Below are 18,228 nucleotides of genomic sequence, written 5' to 3'. Positions count from 1 at the left end.
AAGAACAGAACAATTAGATAAATGTTACAAAGAGAAAATGAGCAAAAAATGCATTATGAAAGAGCAGATGAACAAGGAACGAATGAACAAAGAGATGGAGCAAATGAAATAAGAGAGAGGGAGAATGAACAAAAAGACAGAATGAATGAACAAAGAGCGCGTGCGAATGAACAAAGAGAGAGAGGATGAATGAACAGAGAGCGAATGAAGAAAGACATGGAAACAATGCACAAAGATCGAGGGAACAAGGAAGGCGAAATTTTGAATCTTACTTATTTATTGAAAACTTAAATAGTGTGTATCTTTAATTCCTTCGTGTCAGTTGGTCATGATAGCCATCAAGGACACGAAAGACATGATGAAAGAGTTAATTACTATCATTCTATGGAAACACGAGGAAAAAACCCGAAAAAATTAAATTTTCAGTCACTTTCGTCATCGTGGAAAAACATCGGATCATCCCCAAGCACGACATCGTCCACCCCATCGAATTCTATTTTTTCATCTACAGCCACACCTGCATCCAGAGCACCATCAGACTCGCCCATTATGGAAAAACTATATAATTTACCTAAAATTAAAATTTTACTTACAAAAAATTTCAACAAATGAAGAGCAAATATAAATAATTTTAGAAAGAAAACAAAATTTGAACCATTTAGAGAACAAACTTTGTTAAAATNCTGAATGACGTCAACCCACCGAAATAGGAAATGCTGGTCAATTATATTTTGTGGTCGTCAGAATGAAGTCACGCAGAAATAGATTATTTTTTTAGTTGTAATATTGAGTGAGTATAAAGTGAAAATACAGTATAAAGTTTAGTTCGCACGTTTTCTTAAATTTATAGGAATAATTTTAAAACGGATTACTTTTACTTAATAAATTACTAAGATTATTTATTTTTTTGAACGAATTTTAAATTTATACTTGATCTTTATGTACCTCTGAACGAAATCATACACAATAGATAATTTTAATAGTGCGATTACTGTTTTAAATTTAAATATATGTGCACAGATAATGAATAACAGAAAATTTATAATTTGTTACAGATATTATTTATAAAAAGTTCGAGAAAGGNTTTACGAATGCATGTACTGTAAATACAGTACATACTTGTATATATTTTAATATGATTTTATGTGCTTTAAACGTTTTTCTAGTGATATTACGACTTCAATATTTGTGGCGGACAGACGTAAAGACGAATAAAATGACTTAAACTTCATTTTTATTTTTCCATATACTCTTTTGACAAACGACGTAACTCGAAACGACGTAAGTCGAGGTATGCCTGTATTTTTTTCGGAATGATCCTTGTAAACTATGCTATAAACAAAAAATTGTAGGATTACATACCGAGTGTGCACCGTTCGACGTCGCCATTGCTTAAGCTTGTTTTTGTCGCGGAGTAGCGCAGCAAACGGCGGGCGCGATCTCTGATAAGTTATTTTTCTGCAAAAACTTCGTTGAACTTTGGAGACATCATTAATATAAATAATTTTTATGGCCGTTGAATAAGAAATGTTTCTTTCACAAGAAATGTATAAAATTAGTGCTATATTAGACTTACGGTACCTAATTTACANCTTCTTTCAAAAAAAAAATTTTTTTCGTCGATGTTAAATAAAATTTTTCAAGAAAAACTATTCCAACTGATTTTAGAAATAAATAATATTTATATTTAAAAATGTTCCCTTTTAATTTCAAATTATAATATTAGTACAAATCATCAAATAGGACTTACTTGTCTGACATTCAGAGTATCATGAATTAAATGCTGAACAAACATTTTAACAGCTGGTGCTGGTAATTCAATTTTATAATGTATCAGGAGATTCAGAAACATAAGGCCCATGTTTCTGCCATGTAAGGCCATGATAATATCGCCGGTCTAAAAGTACAAATCATCAAATAAAAAAGTAAAAAGAAATATATTAGAGTATATATTGATATAATAAACAGCTGATTATATAATTAGTCATTAATGTAATTGAATATTGAGAAAACATTTTTTCTTTTCACATTAATAATTAAATAAAAAATCTTTTAAAAATACTGACAGGTTGCCATTCTGAATTAAATTCACTAGTTTATGTACTAATGCATTATAATTACTGTAAGAAAAACAAAATTATATAAATCTTACTTAACAAAAAACTCAATGCAAATAACAATCATCAATATAATTTACTTTATATTCTTCTGATTTTTCAACAGAAGAGCAACTTTTGCTTCCTCTATTCTGGTACTGTACGTGAAGGATATGGTTATAATAGCAGAGATATCTCATTTGACCAAAGCAATTTTGCTTCATTAAGTACATCATCAGTTACCTAACATACAATAAGGTTATGTTTATATATTCCTACAATAAACAAATTTGATAAAATAAATAAAAGTTACCTGAAGTTCAATCTGGATTGTAGCTTTTTTTCTTCTCGCCTCCTCACGGGATTTCTCTATGAAAATTTCTTACATCTCGGCTATGACTGCTTTTAGACAAAACAATAGCTTTTGTTTAAAATTCTTCTCTATCTTCTAGAGACATTAGTAACAGTTATTTTTGTTTGTAGCTTCATGCACGTTGTCCTTCTCGATCGGTTCTTTGATAATAAGGACGAATCTGACTCACGTGTACGATTCTGCTGTCATCATCTTGAATTTCTTCAATGAGATAGGTGACAGGATTAATCATCCTCTTTACTATATATGGACCTTTCCATTTGCTCTGAAATTTATGTCTGTTTAAACGACAGTACAACACTAAATAGTGTTCCTTAATCTTAGATTCGTGCTTATTTTTGTCAAAAGATGTTTTATTCTGATCATGAGCTTGGGCAAGAGTTTGCAACTGCTTGTACTCGATTAAAAAACAGCTCAGTCAATCTATTCTCAGCGTCTTTCAGAGTTTGTCCTTCTCCTAATCTTTGTATTTCTGGTGTTCTTGGCTCAAAACCATGGAGTAAGTAGAATGAACTTTGTTGAGTTGACTTGTGTTTCGTCATGTTATAAGCAAATACTGCTGTTGATACATGTCTTTTCCAAGCTGTGATATCATCGTTAGCATATTTCCTAAAGATGTCTTCTAGAGTACGGTTTGTTCTCTCCACAAGTTCGTTTGCTTGGGGGTGGAAAGCGCAAGTTCGGATATGAAGAACGTCATGGTCCTCCAAAAAGTTCTCAAAATCTTCAGACACAAAAGACGTTCCTTGATCCGAAATAATCGTCTTTGGAAATCCATACACATCGAATACCTTCTCTTGTAAAACTCTCAATGTGGTCTCCGTGCTTAAACTATTCACAAGGATAGCTATTAAATATCTGGTAAAATAATCTACACACATCAAAATCCATCTTTTTGAATTTTTCTATCTATGGAAGTATTCCAATATGATCAAAACCTAACATTTCAAAGGGTCGTGACGGTACGTCCTTTGTTTGTAAGAAAGCTTTGCTTTTCGACGGATAATCATTATTCATTTGACACACTTGACAACTATTAACGTAACTTTTAACCTCTTTCACTATATGTTCCCACCAATTCTTATCTAGGATTCCCGACAAGGTTTTCTCTGCATTAAAGTAGCCAGCTAAAACATTGTCGTGATTGGCTTTCAAGACTTCAGGTTTGAGCTTTTCTGGTACAACAAGTTGTAAATGATTTCTATCTTGAACATCGTAATGATATAATAGGTCATTTTGTAACACAAAACGATTCTTTGTAGAAGTACACTCACGTTGCTCTTCTAGTGAGAGATTTTCGTCTTTCAATATTCTAATTATGCTGTCTAATTTTAGGTCGTCGCGTTGATGATGTTAGATTTCACTAGAGATTTTTCTCTCCTTGTTTAGAATTTGTACGTTCAATTTTTGGATTGGATTTCTAGATAAAATGTCAGGTAGTACGTTGGTAGCTCCTTTCTTATGCTTAACATCATATTCATATTCCTGTAACTCTAAAGCTATGCNCATATTATTAGTTTATTTAATAAATTGATCATTAGGGAAGGTTAGGTTTAAGTTAGATTAGGAGTTTGCCACAGGCAAATAGGGCCATGCAGTAGCAGTGTACAGACACTTGCATTTTAAAAATTATATTACTACTTTATTTAATAAATTGATCATTAGGGAAGGATAGGTTTAGGTTAGGTTAGGAGTTTGCCGCAGGCAGAGGGCGCAGCGGCAGTGTACAGTACAGACGCTCGCACCAGCTTGTACTCACGATTAAGGAAAAAAAGACCTCGACAATCCACTTACCAACTTGAGAGATCCTGTTCGATCCATTGATTTGTCAAGGCCTTTGGCCTCTCTTTTTTCCTTAAGGCGGCTGTACATGTTAAGTTAATCCTCAAAGGATTGACCATGCATGCCTGACCTTGAGTAATTCCCAATAGTGTATGGGGGAAAATTTAACAGTTTTGGCGGATTGTACCGACAACCAGAGTAGAATAGAAAAACCATTTGATTTTCCTGGCGCTGTGTCAGACTGCGTGTCTGTCACTGCAATGTCTCGTGAATGTTTGGAAGAATTATTTTCTATAACCTTATTAACTTTTATTGTTTATAACCTGAAAAATTAATTTTTTAGGTTATAAATTATTTTCAGATCAAAAATATTTTAATAATTTTAATATTTAGAAAACTTCTCAATTCATTTCTTCAGTTTCATTAACCAGAATGATCAAATCTTCCATTCCTTCATTCGTCAACTTACCGTTACACATCCTAAAATTATAATAATTACGAGTTAAATTTCTTTATTTTTCACTTTATCCCGTACTAGCAGACCCCGCTACGCATTGTTGTGGCTCAAAATGTATCTATTATAAATTTATAACACTTCCCCCGTGGGGGGGAATTTTTCGAAAAATTTCTTTTTAGTATACATTCTCTTGAAGTACCCTATTAAAACGTAATCAAAAACGCAAAAACCCGCATCTAAAATAGTATAAATAGAAGCAGAGTTCTTTACCGTAAGCCTTAATCCTAACCATCTCCCTTCAGTGGGGNCTTTCTTATGCTTAACATCATATTCATATTCCTGTAACTCTAAAGCTATGCGAGCGAGTTTTCGTCCAAGTTTTCTTTTAGTCTTCAAACAACTGATTGCCCAGTTATCAGTGTATAGGGTAAATTTCTTTCCAACCAAATAATGTCGAAATCTTTCACAAATGGCCCATTGTACTGCGATCCCTTCGAGCTCGGTCGAATGAAGAATGCGTTCGGTATCACTGGTACTTCGACTTGCATATTTCAACAATAATTTTCCATTTTGTACCTGCATGAGTACTGCTGCGATACCTTCTTGACAGGCATCAGTTACAGCAGGGTGTCCAACCCGCGGCCCGCGGGCCGCATGCGGCCCAAGGCAAGTTCCAATGCGGCCCAATAAACGNCACGTGCGTATTCGAATGCAGTGTTGTGTCAAAATTTCAAAGGAAACGGTAGGAACAAACGAACACTACATTTTTATTTATATAAATAGATAGATGATGATCTGCTTCAGTTCATTTTCACAGAAAAGCATAATGCCTCACAGAAAAGCAAACTTAGGACGTCGTACTCGTAGCACCATCTGTTGGACATAAAAGCCTTAACCATAGATAATATCATTTAATTTATATGAATGTTTAACAAAATAATATACAGCCTATGTCCACCTTGAAGTTCCATTCTAAATACAGTATTGGTAAAAGAATTTTTGAAATCGGATGAGTAGTTTCGGAGATTACCTGTTGCAAACAAACTTACATACTTACAAACATTACCTCTTTATAATATTAGTATAGATAAAAATATAGCAAATGAATATAAATAAATTATATACTTGTAAAATTAACGTGTAAATAAAGAAATTTTGTAAGAATTATTTTATTGAAAAATCTTTCATTTAAAATTCATTATCAACAGCAAAATTTATTTTTCATAATTTACCTGATGCAGGAGCTTTAATCTTATATTGCGCCAAGTGTTAAAGAGTAGAATAAAGTGCCATCACTTAACGCTATTTTATAACACAGTGTGACCCAAAAATAAAGTTAAACGATTCTTCTGGCTGCTTTTATATGTCCGTTAACTGACTTTTGATCTGTACATGCTAAGTTCAAAATTAGCGCATAAACCTTATGCGAGATTTAATTCCATGCAATTGTACTGAATAAATCGGTGTTTTAAATAATATAATTTAAATTGATAAAATTTATATTGATAAAATTTTTAAAAATAAATAAATTAATGGCTCTTTGAAAGTAAAAGTAAATTGTTATAATTTATANCTCCAGCTTTATTTAGTATTCCTTCCAGCGTTGCAAGATTTGGCTACATTGCGCCAAATGTGGCTACTTTTTTAGTTTAACGTAAAAAAATATCATTTGGCGCTTTGGCTACTTTTGGGGCTACATATCATTTATAAATATATTAGTCGAATAAAAATGCACTTTAAAATGGTGTTTCGTCGCTTTTTATTAATCAGAGACTCAAATATTTGCGTTTTTTCAAATAAATGAATTTATCTATTTTCAAGTAAAAATTGAAAGTGTCTGTAGAAGTAATTGTTTCAAATATTCTCTTTCGTGATAAAGTTTTAATACTTATTATTATAATCTAGACATGTTAATCCTTAAATATACTTGTATATTGGGCCACAAGTATATATAATATATACTTGTGGCCCAAAACTCTTTGACTTCTTCCAATGCGGCCCAGAGAAACAAAAAGGTTGGACACCCCTGAGTTACAGCATCGGAGTCAAAGTGGGCAAGTATAGGTGCTTCCCTCAGACATTGAATCAATATATTAAAGCTATTTTGAGTTTCTTCGTTCCATTCATAGTTGTTTACTTTCATCATTCGTCTTAATGGTGATGAAATCAAGGCATAGTTTGGAATAAACCTCCTGTAGTACGACATAAGTCCCAGGAAAGATTGTAACTGTTTCTTCGTCGTAGGTGTTTTTATGTGACTAACTGCTTCTGTTTTCTTTGGATTCGGTCGTTTACCATCTCCATTCACAAGGTATCCCAAACAAGAAATTTCCCTTAATCCCCATTGACATTTCTGTGGTGATATCCTTAAATTAGCTTTTGCTAGTATTGTTAGTACTGTTTTGACTAAGTTCTTGTGGTGTTCATAATCTGATGAAAACAAAATGATGTCATCTAGGTAAACTAGTATCCCTTCTTGTCCTTGAAATAATTCTGGCATCGCCCTGTGAAAAGTGGCTGGAGCGTTACATAATCCAAACAGCATTTTGTTAAACTCGTACAATCCGTCTGCTGTAATTAACGCTGTCTTATGTATATCTTCTTCCGCCATCGGAATTTGCCAGTAACCACTCTTAAGGTCATGAGACGAAAAATATTTGGCATTATGTAACTTATCCAAAATATCATCTATTCTTGGCAATGGAAATGAGTCTCGTTTTGTCTTGCTATTCAGATCCCGATAATCAATACAAAGTCGTATTTTTGTCATAACATGGTGAGGTTGTTTGGCTAATACGACTGGAGATGCATACTGTGAATTTCACCTTCGTGTAATGTTTGACGAAGCATTTCCTTTATTTTTTCATTAATAAATTCTAGATCACTCCAAGAATAATGGTATGGTGTTTTTCTTACTGGTGTTTTGTCTGTCATTCTATACGATGATGAACTCTATTATATTCTCCCGGTTCATTTTGCAATATACGGTCATATTGTCTAATTAACAGTTCAATTTCCTTCCTTTGTTCTTCATTTAACATTTGATTTCTGGCTCTCTGTACTTTGAAGTATGAACTCCTCTGGGTTTGATAGTTCNTTAAGATATGATAATTTTTTATAATTCAGAAATAATACTTTTTATTTACATATTGTCTTTTATGTATAAATTTTGTCAGGATAAATATATGAAATATAACATAGTTAATATATTTTTTCTGATCAATTCTATGAAAGAATACTTCATTAAAGAATATATATGATTATTAACTTGTATAACTTGTACTCTGAATAAGCTCACACATATACAGTAGAGCGTCGTTTATCCGAATCAATTGGAGACTGGGGTTGTTCGGATAACTTGTTTTTCGGATAACCGATTACGTACGAAAAAATATATTAACCTATCCCACGTTGAAATTTTTCTCCGTTACGTGTCGCTTCGCTTTGAATTTTCGTCGATGTTAAGCCTAACGTAAACTTTTTAAAATAACAATCGTGGCTATTNTGATGCAAGTATGTCCAAACAGTCAGAACATTCAATCTTCTCTTCAGTGATACGTACTAAGTATACAGCAATGTATGCCATTGTAGCAGATTGAATGTTTGGCTTTATAATATTGGAAGGTTTAATCTCTAGCTGTTTCAGTTGTGGCTCAATATGCTTAGTAACTTCTTTGACAGTATGGTTCTTATCCATACATACCTTTAAAAATAAATTATTATTATAATGATTACTTTATTACAGTATTAGGTCTATTAAAATAATTTATTAATCAAAATATAATACCCGATTTACAATAATGGTCATGTCTTCATCAGGAGGTATCCATTTCTCACAAGCTAAGCTTATTGCATTGCTTTCAAGGGATGCAAAAATTAATCCTGTTTTAAGAATTGTATGCAGTCCTTGCATTATGCTACAGGCGTTTGTCTGGTCATTGAATCCAGACATGGACCGCAGTCCACTGAAAAGGTTCTCTATATCAACTGAATTGAATTTTCTGGTTAATATAAAATCAAAGCCATTCTCTAACAAATACCTGATACAGAGAACAGTGGATCTGGTTGTAAGGCAAGTAGCTTCATAAGTTTGCTTACTGATAAACTGGACATTGGGACTGTCACAGCTATCTTTCCAGGACTGTAAATATCCCAAAAACTCGCCTTCCAACCAATTAAGCCTTTCATCATTAGCAGAAACAAACTGCATCACTGTTGTATTTCTGGAATGAATGTGGTGTTGAGTATTGCTGATATTGTGAACAGCAAACCATTTTTGCATCATTTCCAAATACTCAATTGTGCCCTCGGGCTCAACAAAGTTCAAGTTCCCAAACCGTGTCCATGCTGCTGTAAAAACTTCAGTGCAGCAACTACATTTTGGCTGCATATTTCCACTGCATGCTTAACCTTCATCTTATCAAAATTTGTTGGGTAGACATGTTTAAAAGTTAAGCATCTTACTGGTTTAATAACACGATCTCTCTGTAGGTGAAACAAGTTTCGGAGAAATACACCACTAATATGTTTTCCACGATTCACCATTACCCTACTTGGAGAAAGAAGCAATGACCAGAAATTTTTAAATATATGACATGGATCATATGATAGTAATATTGAACGATTATTGTCCATTGGGTGTGGAATCTTCGGAATTGGAGGGTTGACAGCACTAAGTAATTCAAATAACTTAACATTTTTACTATGGCCATCAGCAACTATCCTGAGTACTTTTAGATCTGCTGCCTCCACTGAATGGATCACATCTAAAGTTAAAGTATAAAGTTCCTGACCTTTTAAATCACTGGTAAAAAATATGCAACAGGAATTTGAAAATTTTTTGATAGTCCTGAAAACACAAAACACAGGAGACTATTTGCTGTGACATGTTCAAGTCCGAGTTGTTTTTCCAGGCCATTCATCTTTACTGTTCCCACTATTTCGTCTGCTTGCTTGTTATACTGCTGATTAGGTTTAATGGTCATTTCATCCAAAATAAGTGTTTTTGTTGGTGAAGTTGGATAAACTGAGCCAGCAAGGATGTAAACGGGAGACGGACGAAACTTCTATACGTCTTTATTCTACGAAGAGCTACAGACACGCTACACGTTAGAAAAATAGCAATAATTCAGAGGGTCACAGGCAACTAGAAAAAATAAACAGTGTCACCGTACATCGCATTCTATCTTTCAGGAGACCAAAGAAAAGGAACTGGCCGATTCTTTGGCCAAAATGGCTGGTACTCTCAAGACGCAGGATACATATACCAGGTTACCAAAATCAAAACTGAAAAATTACTTAAACGAATGGGCACTACTTGAATGGCAGGAAAATTGGAATAATTCTACAACGGAGAGACTTTGCCACCAGCTTATTCCCTCTATTACTAATCGCATCAAGGCTAATTACTACAAATCTAGATCCGAAACCACCCAATGTTTAACGGGGCACGGCAATTTTATGGCCTACCTCTACCGCTTTAAGAAGAGAAACACTTGATAAATGCCGGTGCGACAATAATAGTGTAGGAGATGCCATTCATTTTATATTCCACTGTGAACGATATGAGGATCAACGCATTCCATTCTATAGGGAATGCCTTCAAGAAGGTCATAATTGGCCACCGACACTACAAAACATTTTTGATAAGAAAAATCTCTGGAAGTGTTTTGAAAGGTTTATTGAGAGCACCAGGGCTCTTCTGCCAGACTTCTACAGGAAAGAAAAAGTTCTTCAGAATGAAAACAAGAACAGACAAGATGAGCAGGAAGATAGTGAAAAAATCGGAAAAGTGATGTTATCAGCGATTGATCGATCGGCCGTGTAAAATTCTTCTGTACATAGTTTAGTTGTCTAGTATTAGTTTAGTTTTAGATTCTAGATTCAAAAAAAAAAATCCCATTTACATGTATCAGGTCCATGTAATCTGTAAGTAATACAGATTACATGGTACGTGAGGACCTGATCATAGTAAGCTGATATTTACATTCTCTCTACGTGTTAAAATTGTAATCAGTTCTTAATGTTATTGTAACATTGCTGTGTTCAAGGTTAGTTTATACCTGCCCATATGTAATGGGTCTTGCATTTTACTGTAACCGGACTATTTCTCGTAATTGTTAATACTGTATAACGGTCTTGCCAACTTTTGTAATTTTGGTTACTAATAATTTCCGATGCAGCCCTCTGAGGTCCTAATAACTTTTTTCAGCGTTACTTTTTCCCTTTTCCTTTATACTTCTCCCTTCAGAACCCTTCCTTCAACCTTTTCTTCACTCCTTTCTCTTCGTAGAGGGCTAAGTTTGCAAAAGCAGACAGCCCTTCCTCCTCCTTTATTATTATTATTATTTCAGGAGACCAGGAGATAAACTTTTTAACACGTGACAGCCACATTCCTAACAAAGTAAACCTAATTTTTCCACTTGTGACAACTTTTTTGCCTCCTGAGTTAATCGTTGCTTAATTAGGGAACCCACACTAACCCTATATATCCAGAAACAGACTCTATATATCTTTTCAATGTCGATTTTGATGGTAATAATAAAAGTGGAGTTTTTCTAGCAAATGTATACCCCTAGAAGACTTTTTGCACTATAAGACACAGTATTTTACTGTGTTCTGGCTCCAACGAGGCTTTTGTTTATTGTAAACAACCAGCTGTTCAAGTATGAAATATGCTTTGCTGTTACCTAGAAAAATGTATAATTTTATTAGTCACTAACACAAATCAACCAAAAAAGTTAAACAATCAATAGTAGGCTACATAAAATCAATTTTGTCTTATAATGTACTATATTGATATAATAGGATATTAGGAATACTAATACGTTACCACGTTAATTATTATAACATACCTTGGGCACTGTCATTCTCTAAGCTTTCTATATGATATTTTTCAAGTTTTCCAGCTAACAATTTATTTTCTGCTTTCATTCTATCTTGTTCTTCATATAGGCACTTGGTAGTGTGATCTTGTCTCCTGCATTTCTGCTCCAAAGTTTTCAGTCTTTTCTTGTCAGACTTACGTTTTAACATTGTATAACGTGTCCCTACAGAAACGTCTATACCAGATGCAGAACTAGACGGCCTTATGTCACAGTCTGAAAGTTCACACATGGGTGTGGAACTAGAGAACCTGCTTTCATAGTCTAAAGCAGCTCTGCCCACTGGACTCATTAACGGGACTTGATATGTACTTGTTTAGATTGAACACGCTTTCGTTTGGTACCAGTACAAACTCCTTTCTTGGGACTAACCTTTTTTACTTCTCTTCTGGCTTCTTTACGAACAACCTGCTTATAGTGTGAGGACCCAACCGGGGTCCGAAAGGAGGCCATTAACGACTTTTTAAATGAGTCAAGTTTCGTAGCACGACAGAGCGAACTTAAAGATCGGATTTAAACAAGGAACCTTTTGTCTTGTTAAAAGATTTTAAACAATAGATAAAGTCGAAGAAAACGAGGTTGGAGAGTAGTCGTGTTCCGACGCGACGTTGACCTCTTCCGCGCCCATAGTTGGGTTTCGAATTGTCACCATGTGACGAGGAGAGACCAATGGAGAGGCGACGGAGGTGGAAAAATCGATAAAAATGCGCTTTCGGGAATTTTACGGGGTCTTGGGTTTTGGTGCATAGTGCTCACCTGCTGGGATTTGGTGCTCACGATAGAGACACAACGAAGGCTCTTTCGACGCCCTAGGAACTGGTTTCGCCAACCCGTCTCTTCCAGAATCGCCAAGGGTCCGTCCAGAATTGTCGAGGTTAGACTCGTCCACCGAGGACGTCTGTACAAGTGTAGGTGCGTGCCCCGAGGCCATCGTTCTCTGCTTCCAGCGTGCTGACAATACCCAAGGACCAATCGAACAGTCGCACTTTTCCGTTTTTATTAGAACTGTTATAGTAGTCCTTCGTTGGATAGGCTTTCGCCTGACTTATTGTAAGAACAACTTAAGTATATTATGAAACGGGTTCATATGGTAAACCTGTCTCGGTGAGTCATTCCGCGCCCACACAACAGTATTGACCGCTCGGCTGTCGGAAAAACCTCACCCCTAATCGGCTGACCTCACAATAAAATTTTGTATTTGTGAAAAACGCTTGGGACAGTATTTTGAATCAATATTCTCTTTTTCAATCCTGGTTTATAATCTGATTCCAGAAAGTGCTTACTGCAAACAACTGACAAGTCAGTTGTCAACTGTTTTCATCTGTAAATTTTAAAGAGTTAGCTTATACGGTAAATCTATTGGTTATACTATCTATAAATAATTTGTAAGCATAAATAGATAAATTGTACAAAAGTTTAAAAAATATAGCCTACAAAAGTTTCAAAATATAGCCTAATCTCATTGCAATTAGGGGTCGTGCAAAAACCGTACTTGTCATCATTAAGGGGGAAGTTATATGTATTTAATTTTTTGTATTTAATATATGGGCTATGAACTTTAGAAGCGTTAGCATTGATGTTTAAAGCATTGCTCTTTTGTTTTTGTTTCTTGCTGTCTTTAATCTCTTTTGAGCCTCCTCTTTCAGCGTTATATTCATTGATCTGTGCAATATTTTCATTTGGACATGTCTTGACTAGATGTCCTAACTGTTGACATTTGTAACATCGGGTCATTTGTAAAGGCATCTGAGCATTGCACTTGGGGTCTCTTCTTATCGACTTCTCGTCTGTATGTTTAATAAAATCAACTGCAATAGCCGGATCCTTTAATCGAGCATTCGTATTATTTGAGAACTTATGAGGTTGTTGAACTTGAGTCTTCATATGCATCCTGGCCTCAGTCTCTTGCTCATCTATCTTGCGTGCTATACGCTGTAGTTCTGCAATATTGTGCACATCATGAGTAGCAATAGTAACTGTGTGTTGTTTATTTTTTATTCCATCCAGCAAATAATCAATTTCGTCAGCTTCAGTAACATTTACAGGACAGTTAGTACGCAACAAACACAGCTTAGCATAGAAATAATCTGTGAGACTTTCATCTTGTCTTTGTTCTCTTTCTTTCACTCTGTCACACCACATTCTCAACGTCAGTCTTTTACCAAATTCGCTTTTTAAGCTTGTCTTCCATTCAGTCCAATTGTTAAGCTGGTAACCAATTGCTTTATGCCAGTTTTTCGCTGCTCCTCTCAGTTTGCTGATGGCTAGCGGAAGAACTTGGGTCTCAGCTAGTCTGTGTTGATTTCGAGTCAATTCAATATAATTCAACCATTCGTCAGCACTCTCTGTAGTAGTACCACCAAATTCAGGAAGAGAACTTGTCAAATCAGGTACAGTTTGGACTTCAATAACTGTCTCCTTTAAGTTTCGCACTGCCTGTTGCTGGTTATCTATTAATAATATTACTTTTTCCATTAGCGTTTGCATCATACTCATAGGATTTGGATTTACAGCTTGATCTTCAGAAGGAGATTCGTTAACGACTTGTTCCTCTTTTGGGTAAGATTTACCCTCCGAATGAGGGAGTTGCCACCCCCAAAGGGTAGCCCTCCCCCGTACGAACAATAAATGTCTAATGAACCACCCCCTATGCGCGACCCTTCGCGAGATATAAGCCCCTGAAGATTCGCCTACGTCATATCTGGTCACCTGACATCATGGTCAAAAGGCAGTCTACCACGCGAAAAAAAAATTTTAACGCGCACTCCTTATTTAGGTCTCTCTCTCCTTGCGCTTCCCTGCTCTGCCTTCGCTGTCGCCGTCTGTCCTTTCTGCACCGGCCCGCAGTCCAAGTCACCTGCCTGAAGTCATCCGTAGTCGCCATCTATTGCCTGTAAATATAATTATACATTATTATTCTTACCTTAGCCGAGCCTCAAACCCAGGTCTATGTTGACTATAGTCCAAGACTTTGTCCACTAGTCCAGCACATCCTCTTATCAGAAATATTTCGGAACTAATATTTGAGACAAACGAGCCCAAGGACAGCACTGCGCATGACAGCCAAATCACGTGGTCGTTCCTCAGCCATAGAGACGTAGCGCACTCTGAGGACAAATGGGACGCGGGTCACGTGACACTCAAACCCGTCTCCCGAGGCTCCGCGGGCCAATGGGGTGGCAACCGCGGGTCACGTGACACTCGTAACGGTTTCAGCGGTTATATAAGCCGTACTCTCCTTCATATCCTCGCACTCAGTATTTGTTAATTATTGGAAACGTTAAAATCAAAACATGCCTTATTCGTGTGATATTTCGGCGTCTCCCGTTATGCATCCTGCCACAATATTCAATAATATGACATCTTACAGTTTTCTTCGCTATCTCCCCACCGAAGAGGCTGCACAGACGTTTTGCCATCTTGTGGGGCTCGTGCCACATCTGGACCTAACCGGTTTCTTTCCGCTATGTCCTAAGTGCGGAGCCTTTCCGAAGTCCTAAGTCCTTTCCTCGATTCCCGCGTTTACACGAGTGCTATCTGCAGCTATCTGGGTTAATGTTATTAATGGTTCGAAAATGGCGTCGCTTCAGTTAGGTTCGTTTCGTTTTCGTTACATTAGCTACATTTTTATCCGTCTGGACCACGAACCGTCAGAAGTACGGTCATTTTGAAACCATGGATAACAGTAACCGCTATCGTGTTTCGATATTTGACCAAGCGAGTTAATAGTAGTAGTATTGGTAAACATTAACTGCCAATATTCCAATTTACTAGTTTTTCGATATTTTTGTCGTAATCTTTAGGCACTATGCAGAAGGAACCGGCTCCATCTGACAGGTTCGGATTCGTCTACCGCTGTGAAAGAGTACAGCAGAAAAAGAAGATGAGGAGGCGGACTGGTGGCACCGTCTTCAGGGCCATGTACACTGGTTCCCTGTCTTGCACCCACAACACCTTTTTCGAAAGGACACAGCTGTCAGCCCAAGAGGTATGACATTTGAAGTCGCTCGTGAAACGTGATCGCAGAATCGTCGGTTTCTTTTTCTCTGGGTCAGGTTACGCTTTGCATTTCTGTAATTTGATCGTATGGCTCGAGATGATATGTGTTTTGTTGGTTTTCTATTTTACAGGTGCTGATGCTTATTTATTCGTGGGTCAAGCAGGAGCCGCTCACCGTCGCCGCGGAGGAATGCGGCGTGGCCCCCAAAACAGCAGTAGATTGGTACAATTACTGCCGTGAAGTTGCGGAGGTTATCGTCTCTCACCAGCAAAATATCCAGCTTGGGGGTGAAGACATGCACGTCGAGGTGACCATCGACTCACGTTTCTGACTTTGCCGAAATGTCTGTCTCTATATTCATATGTTTTATTTTCAGATCGACGACACCTTCACCCGGAGGCAAAAATACAACCGCGGCCGCGTAACTAAAGGCACCCAAATTACCATCTTCGGTGTCTATTGTTGGGAAACAAAAGAGGTGATGTACTGGCATGTAAGTAGTAGCCAAGCATTATTATTTCCTTTTATTTTTTAGTTTTTGTGGAAGTTTTGTTATAGTTTCTTAAATTCTTTCAGGTGGACAACAAGAAACGACGGGTTCTCTGGAGCCACATGCTCAGATACATCGCCCGCGGTTCCATCGTTTCCGACAGCGCGGCCCAATATCGTGGTTGTACAACGATGGGCTTCTCTGAACATAAGACCGTCAATCACAGCCAGCGGGGCCCTGGGAGGTAAGGAATATAAAGCTGTGCAATGTGTTATGTGAAAGAAATGAACAGGCGTTATTGAAAAGTGACATTTTTCTTTTATTTTCCGAGCAGATTCATCGACGCCGATGATCCCGAGGCCCACACTCAGAACATCGAGTGCAGAAATCGTTGGCTGAAGAAGTCTATCAAGTTGCTCCGCATGGACAGGAGCCTGCAGAGCTACAACTGTACGTACATGTACAAGACGCGGGTCCTGTCCCAGTTGCCAACAACATCGGCAAAATTTCGGCAGTTTCTCGGGGACATCGCGGCCGTCTACCCGGGCCCCGGTCGTCAGTGTCTCCAACTCCGGACGATCGGTGTGCCCGTGGATCAACATCTGCCGCCGGACGAGCCCTATTTCGATGTTCCCGTGCTCGAGGGCGACGAAGAGGAACGGCAGAGGGATGACGACCACCCAGTGAGTAGTGCAGCTTGTGTATAGTGCGCGTGACCAGAGGATACCTATTTGTGGATGTGAAACCTGGATTATATGATTTTTCAGACAACATCGGGCGCCAACAACACCTTCGCCATCGACCCCCAGGACATAGCCGAGGCGGCGACCAGCGGCCTCACCCCGTCCTCACATATGCAACATCGGGAATAGGCTAGGCGTCGCCAGGTAGCGAAAGGACGTGGTGGGGGACGCAGGAGAAGACGCTGTTGAAGGTGAGTGTACAATCTGGTTTCTAAACGGTTTTCTATTAGCCTAAGTCGTGACGGTCACCTCCGAAGAGGTAGGTCAGGTGTTTTGGACAAGCCCGAAAGCGGCACGTGGTACTAGCCGACCGCGATTGAAACCGAGCGTGTCGGCCCCAGGCTCCGAGGTCAAGGATGAGCGCGGGGTCGTGCGAAAAGGACCTAACTCGGCAATAATTAGACTGTAGTAACATTAGAATAGGTCAATAGGCTTAGCGGTGCTTAGTACGGTAGCCGACCGGGCGAGCAAAACCCAGTGTGTTGGCGAATGAGGGGCCCTAGACCCTCCCGAGGTCGAGGAGGAACGCGGGGTCATGCGAAAAGGACCTAACTCCGATAATTAGACTGCAGTAACGTTAGAATAGGTCGATAGGCTTAGTAGAAAGAGCGACGCGACTCGTCAATCCCGATCGCCGGAAATGACGTAGGCGATTGTTTACACGGCTGTATCTTGTAAAGGGTCGCGCGCAGGGGTATGGTTCCTTTGTCTTTTTCGTTCGCACGGAGGGGGTCAATTCGGGGGGGGGGTCGCAGACCGCTCATTCGCAGGGTAAATTGTGGCTAACATGTGGTCACGTGAACCCACAATAGAACAATTTTCGGAGGGCTATATCTCGCAAAGGATCGCGCGTAGGGGGATGGTTCATTAGACATTTATTGTTCGTACGGGGGGATACTACCCTTTGGGGGGTGGCGACCCCCTCATTCGGAGGGTAAATCTTACCCTCTTTTGCCTTGCTAGTTTCGCTAACATTCTTTTTCACTTAACATTGCGCTACTCAGTCGTTCTATTAGTTCAGATTTTTTTACCAACTCGTGATAATTGCCTTCTCTCCAATTCCTCTTTCAAATATTCATTGGTCCTTCCTTCTAAATCATGTTTAATTTCTTCAACCGCAGACATATTAGCTTCTAACCGAATCACGATCGTCAACTTAAAATTCTTAGTTTTTTCTAATATCGGCGTTAAATCTTTAAGCTATTGCTTCCTAGAGTTAGCTCTTAAGCTTTTCTATAACTTTGATTCGGTTACGACCAAAATTTTACACTTTTAACTTCAATCTTAAACTTCAAGACTTCCTACCTTCGTCCGTGCGCCTTACTTGTTTCGGCTCGTTTCTTGTAGACGTGGTTGTTAGCGGCACATCAGCTAATGTTGTCGACTGCGCCAATTCTTGTACG

At 37.9% G+C, this 18,228-nt stretch overlaps 1 protein-coding gene and 1 pseudogene across 1 annotated transcript; both read right to left on the bottom strand.

Moving 5' to 3' along the window:
• Positions 1 to 8,207: 8,207 nt before the first annotated feature.
• On the bottom strand, positions 8,208 to 12,690 carry LOC111615038 (annotated as a pseudogene).
• A 152-nt stretch (positions 12,691 to 12,842) lies between these two features.
• Positions 12,843 to 14,152, bottom strand: LOC111615035. Its single transcript, XM_023356409.1, has one exon. The coding sequence runs from the start codon at positions 14,086 to 14,088 to the stop codon at positions 13,009 to 13,011; it is 1,080 nt and encodes a 359-aa protein (XP_023212177.1). The 5' UTR covers positions 14,089 to 14,152; the 3' UTR covers positions 12,843 to 13,008.
• Positions 14,153 to 18,228: the final 4,076 nt, after the last annotated feature.

The sequence above is a fragment of the Centruroides sculpturatus genome, unplaced genomic scaffold, assembly GCF_000671375.1.
Source record: "Centruroides sculpturatus isolate CEXI.00-Female unplaced genomic scaffold, Cexi_2.0 scaffold1976, whole genome shotgun sequence".
In the NCBI taxonomy this organism is placed as follows: domain Eukaryota; kingdom Metazoa; phylum Arthropoda; class Arachnida; order Scorpiones; family Buthidae; genus Centruroides; species Centruroides sculpturatus.
This window is presented reverse-complemented; position numbering and strand designations above follow the sequence as displayed.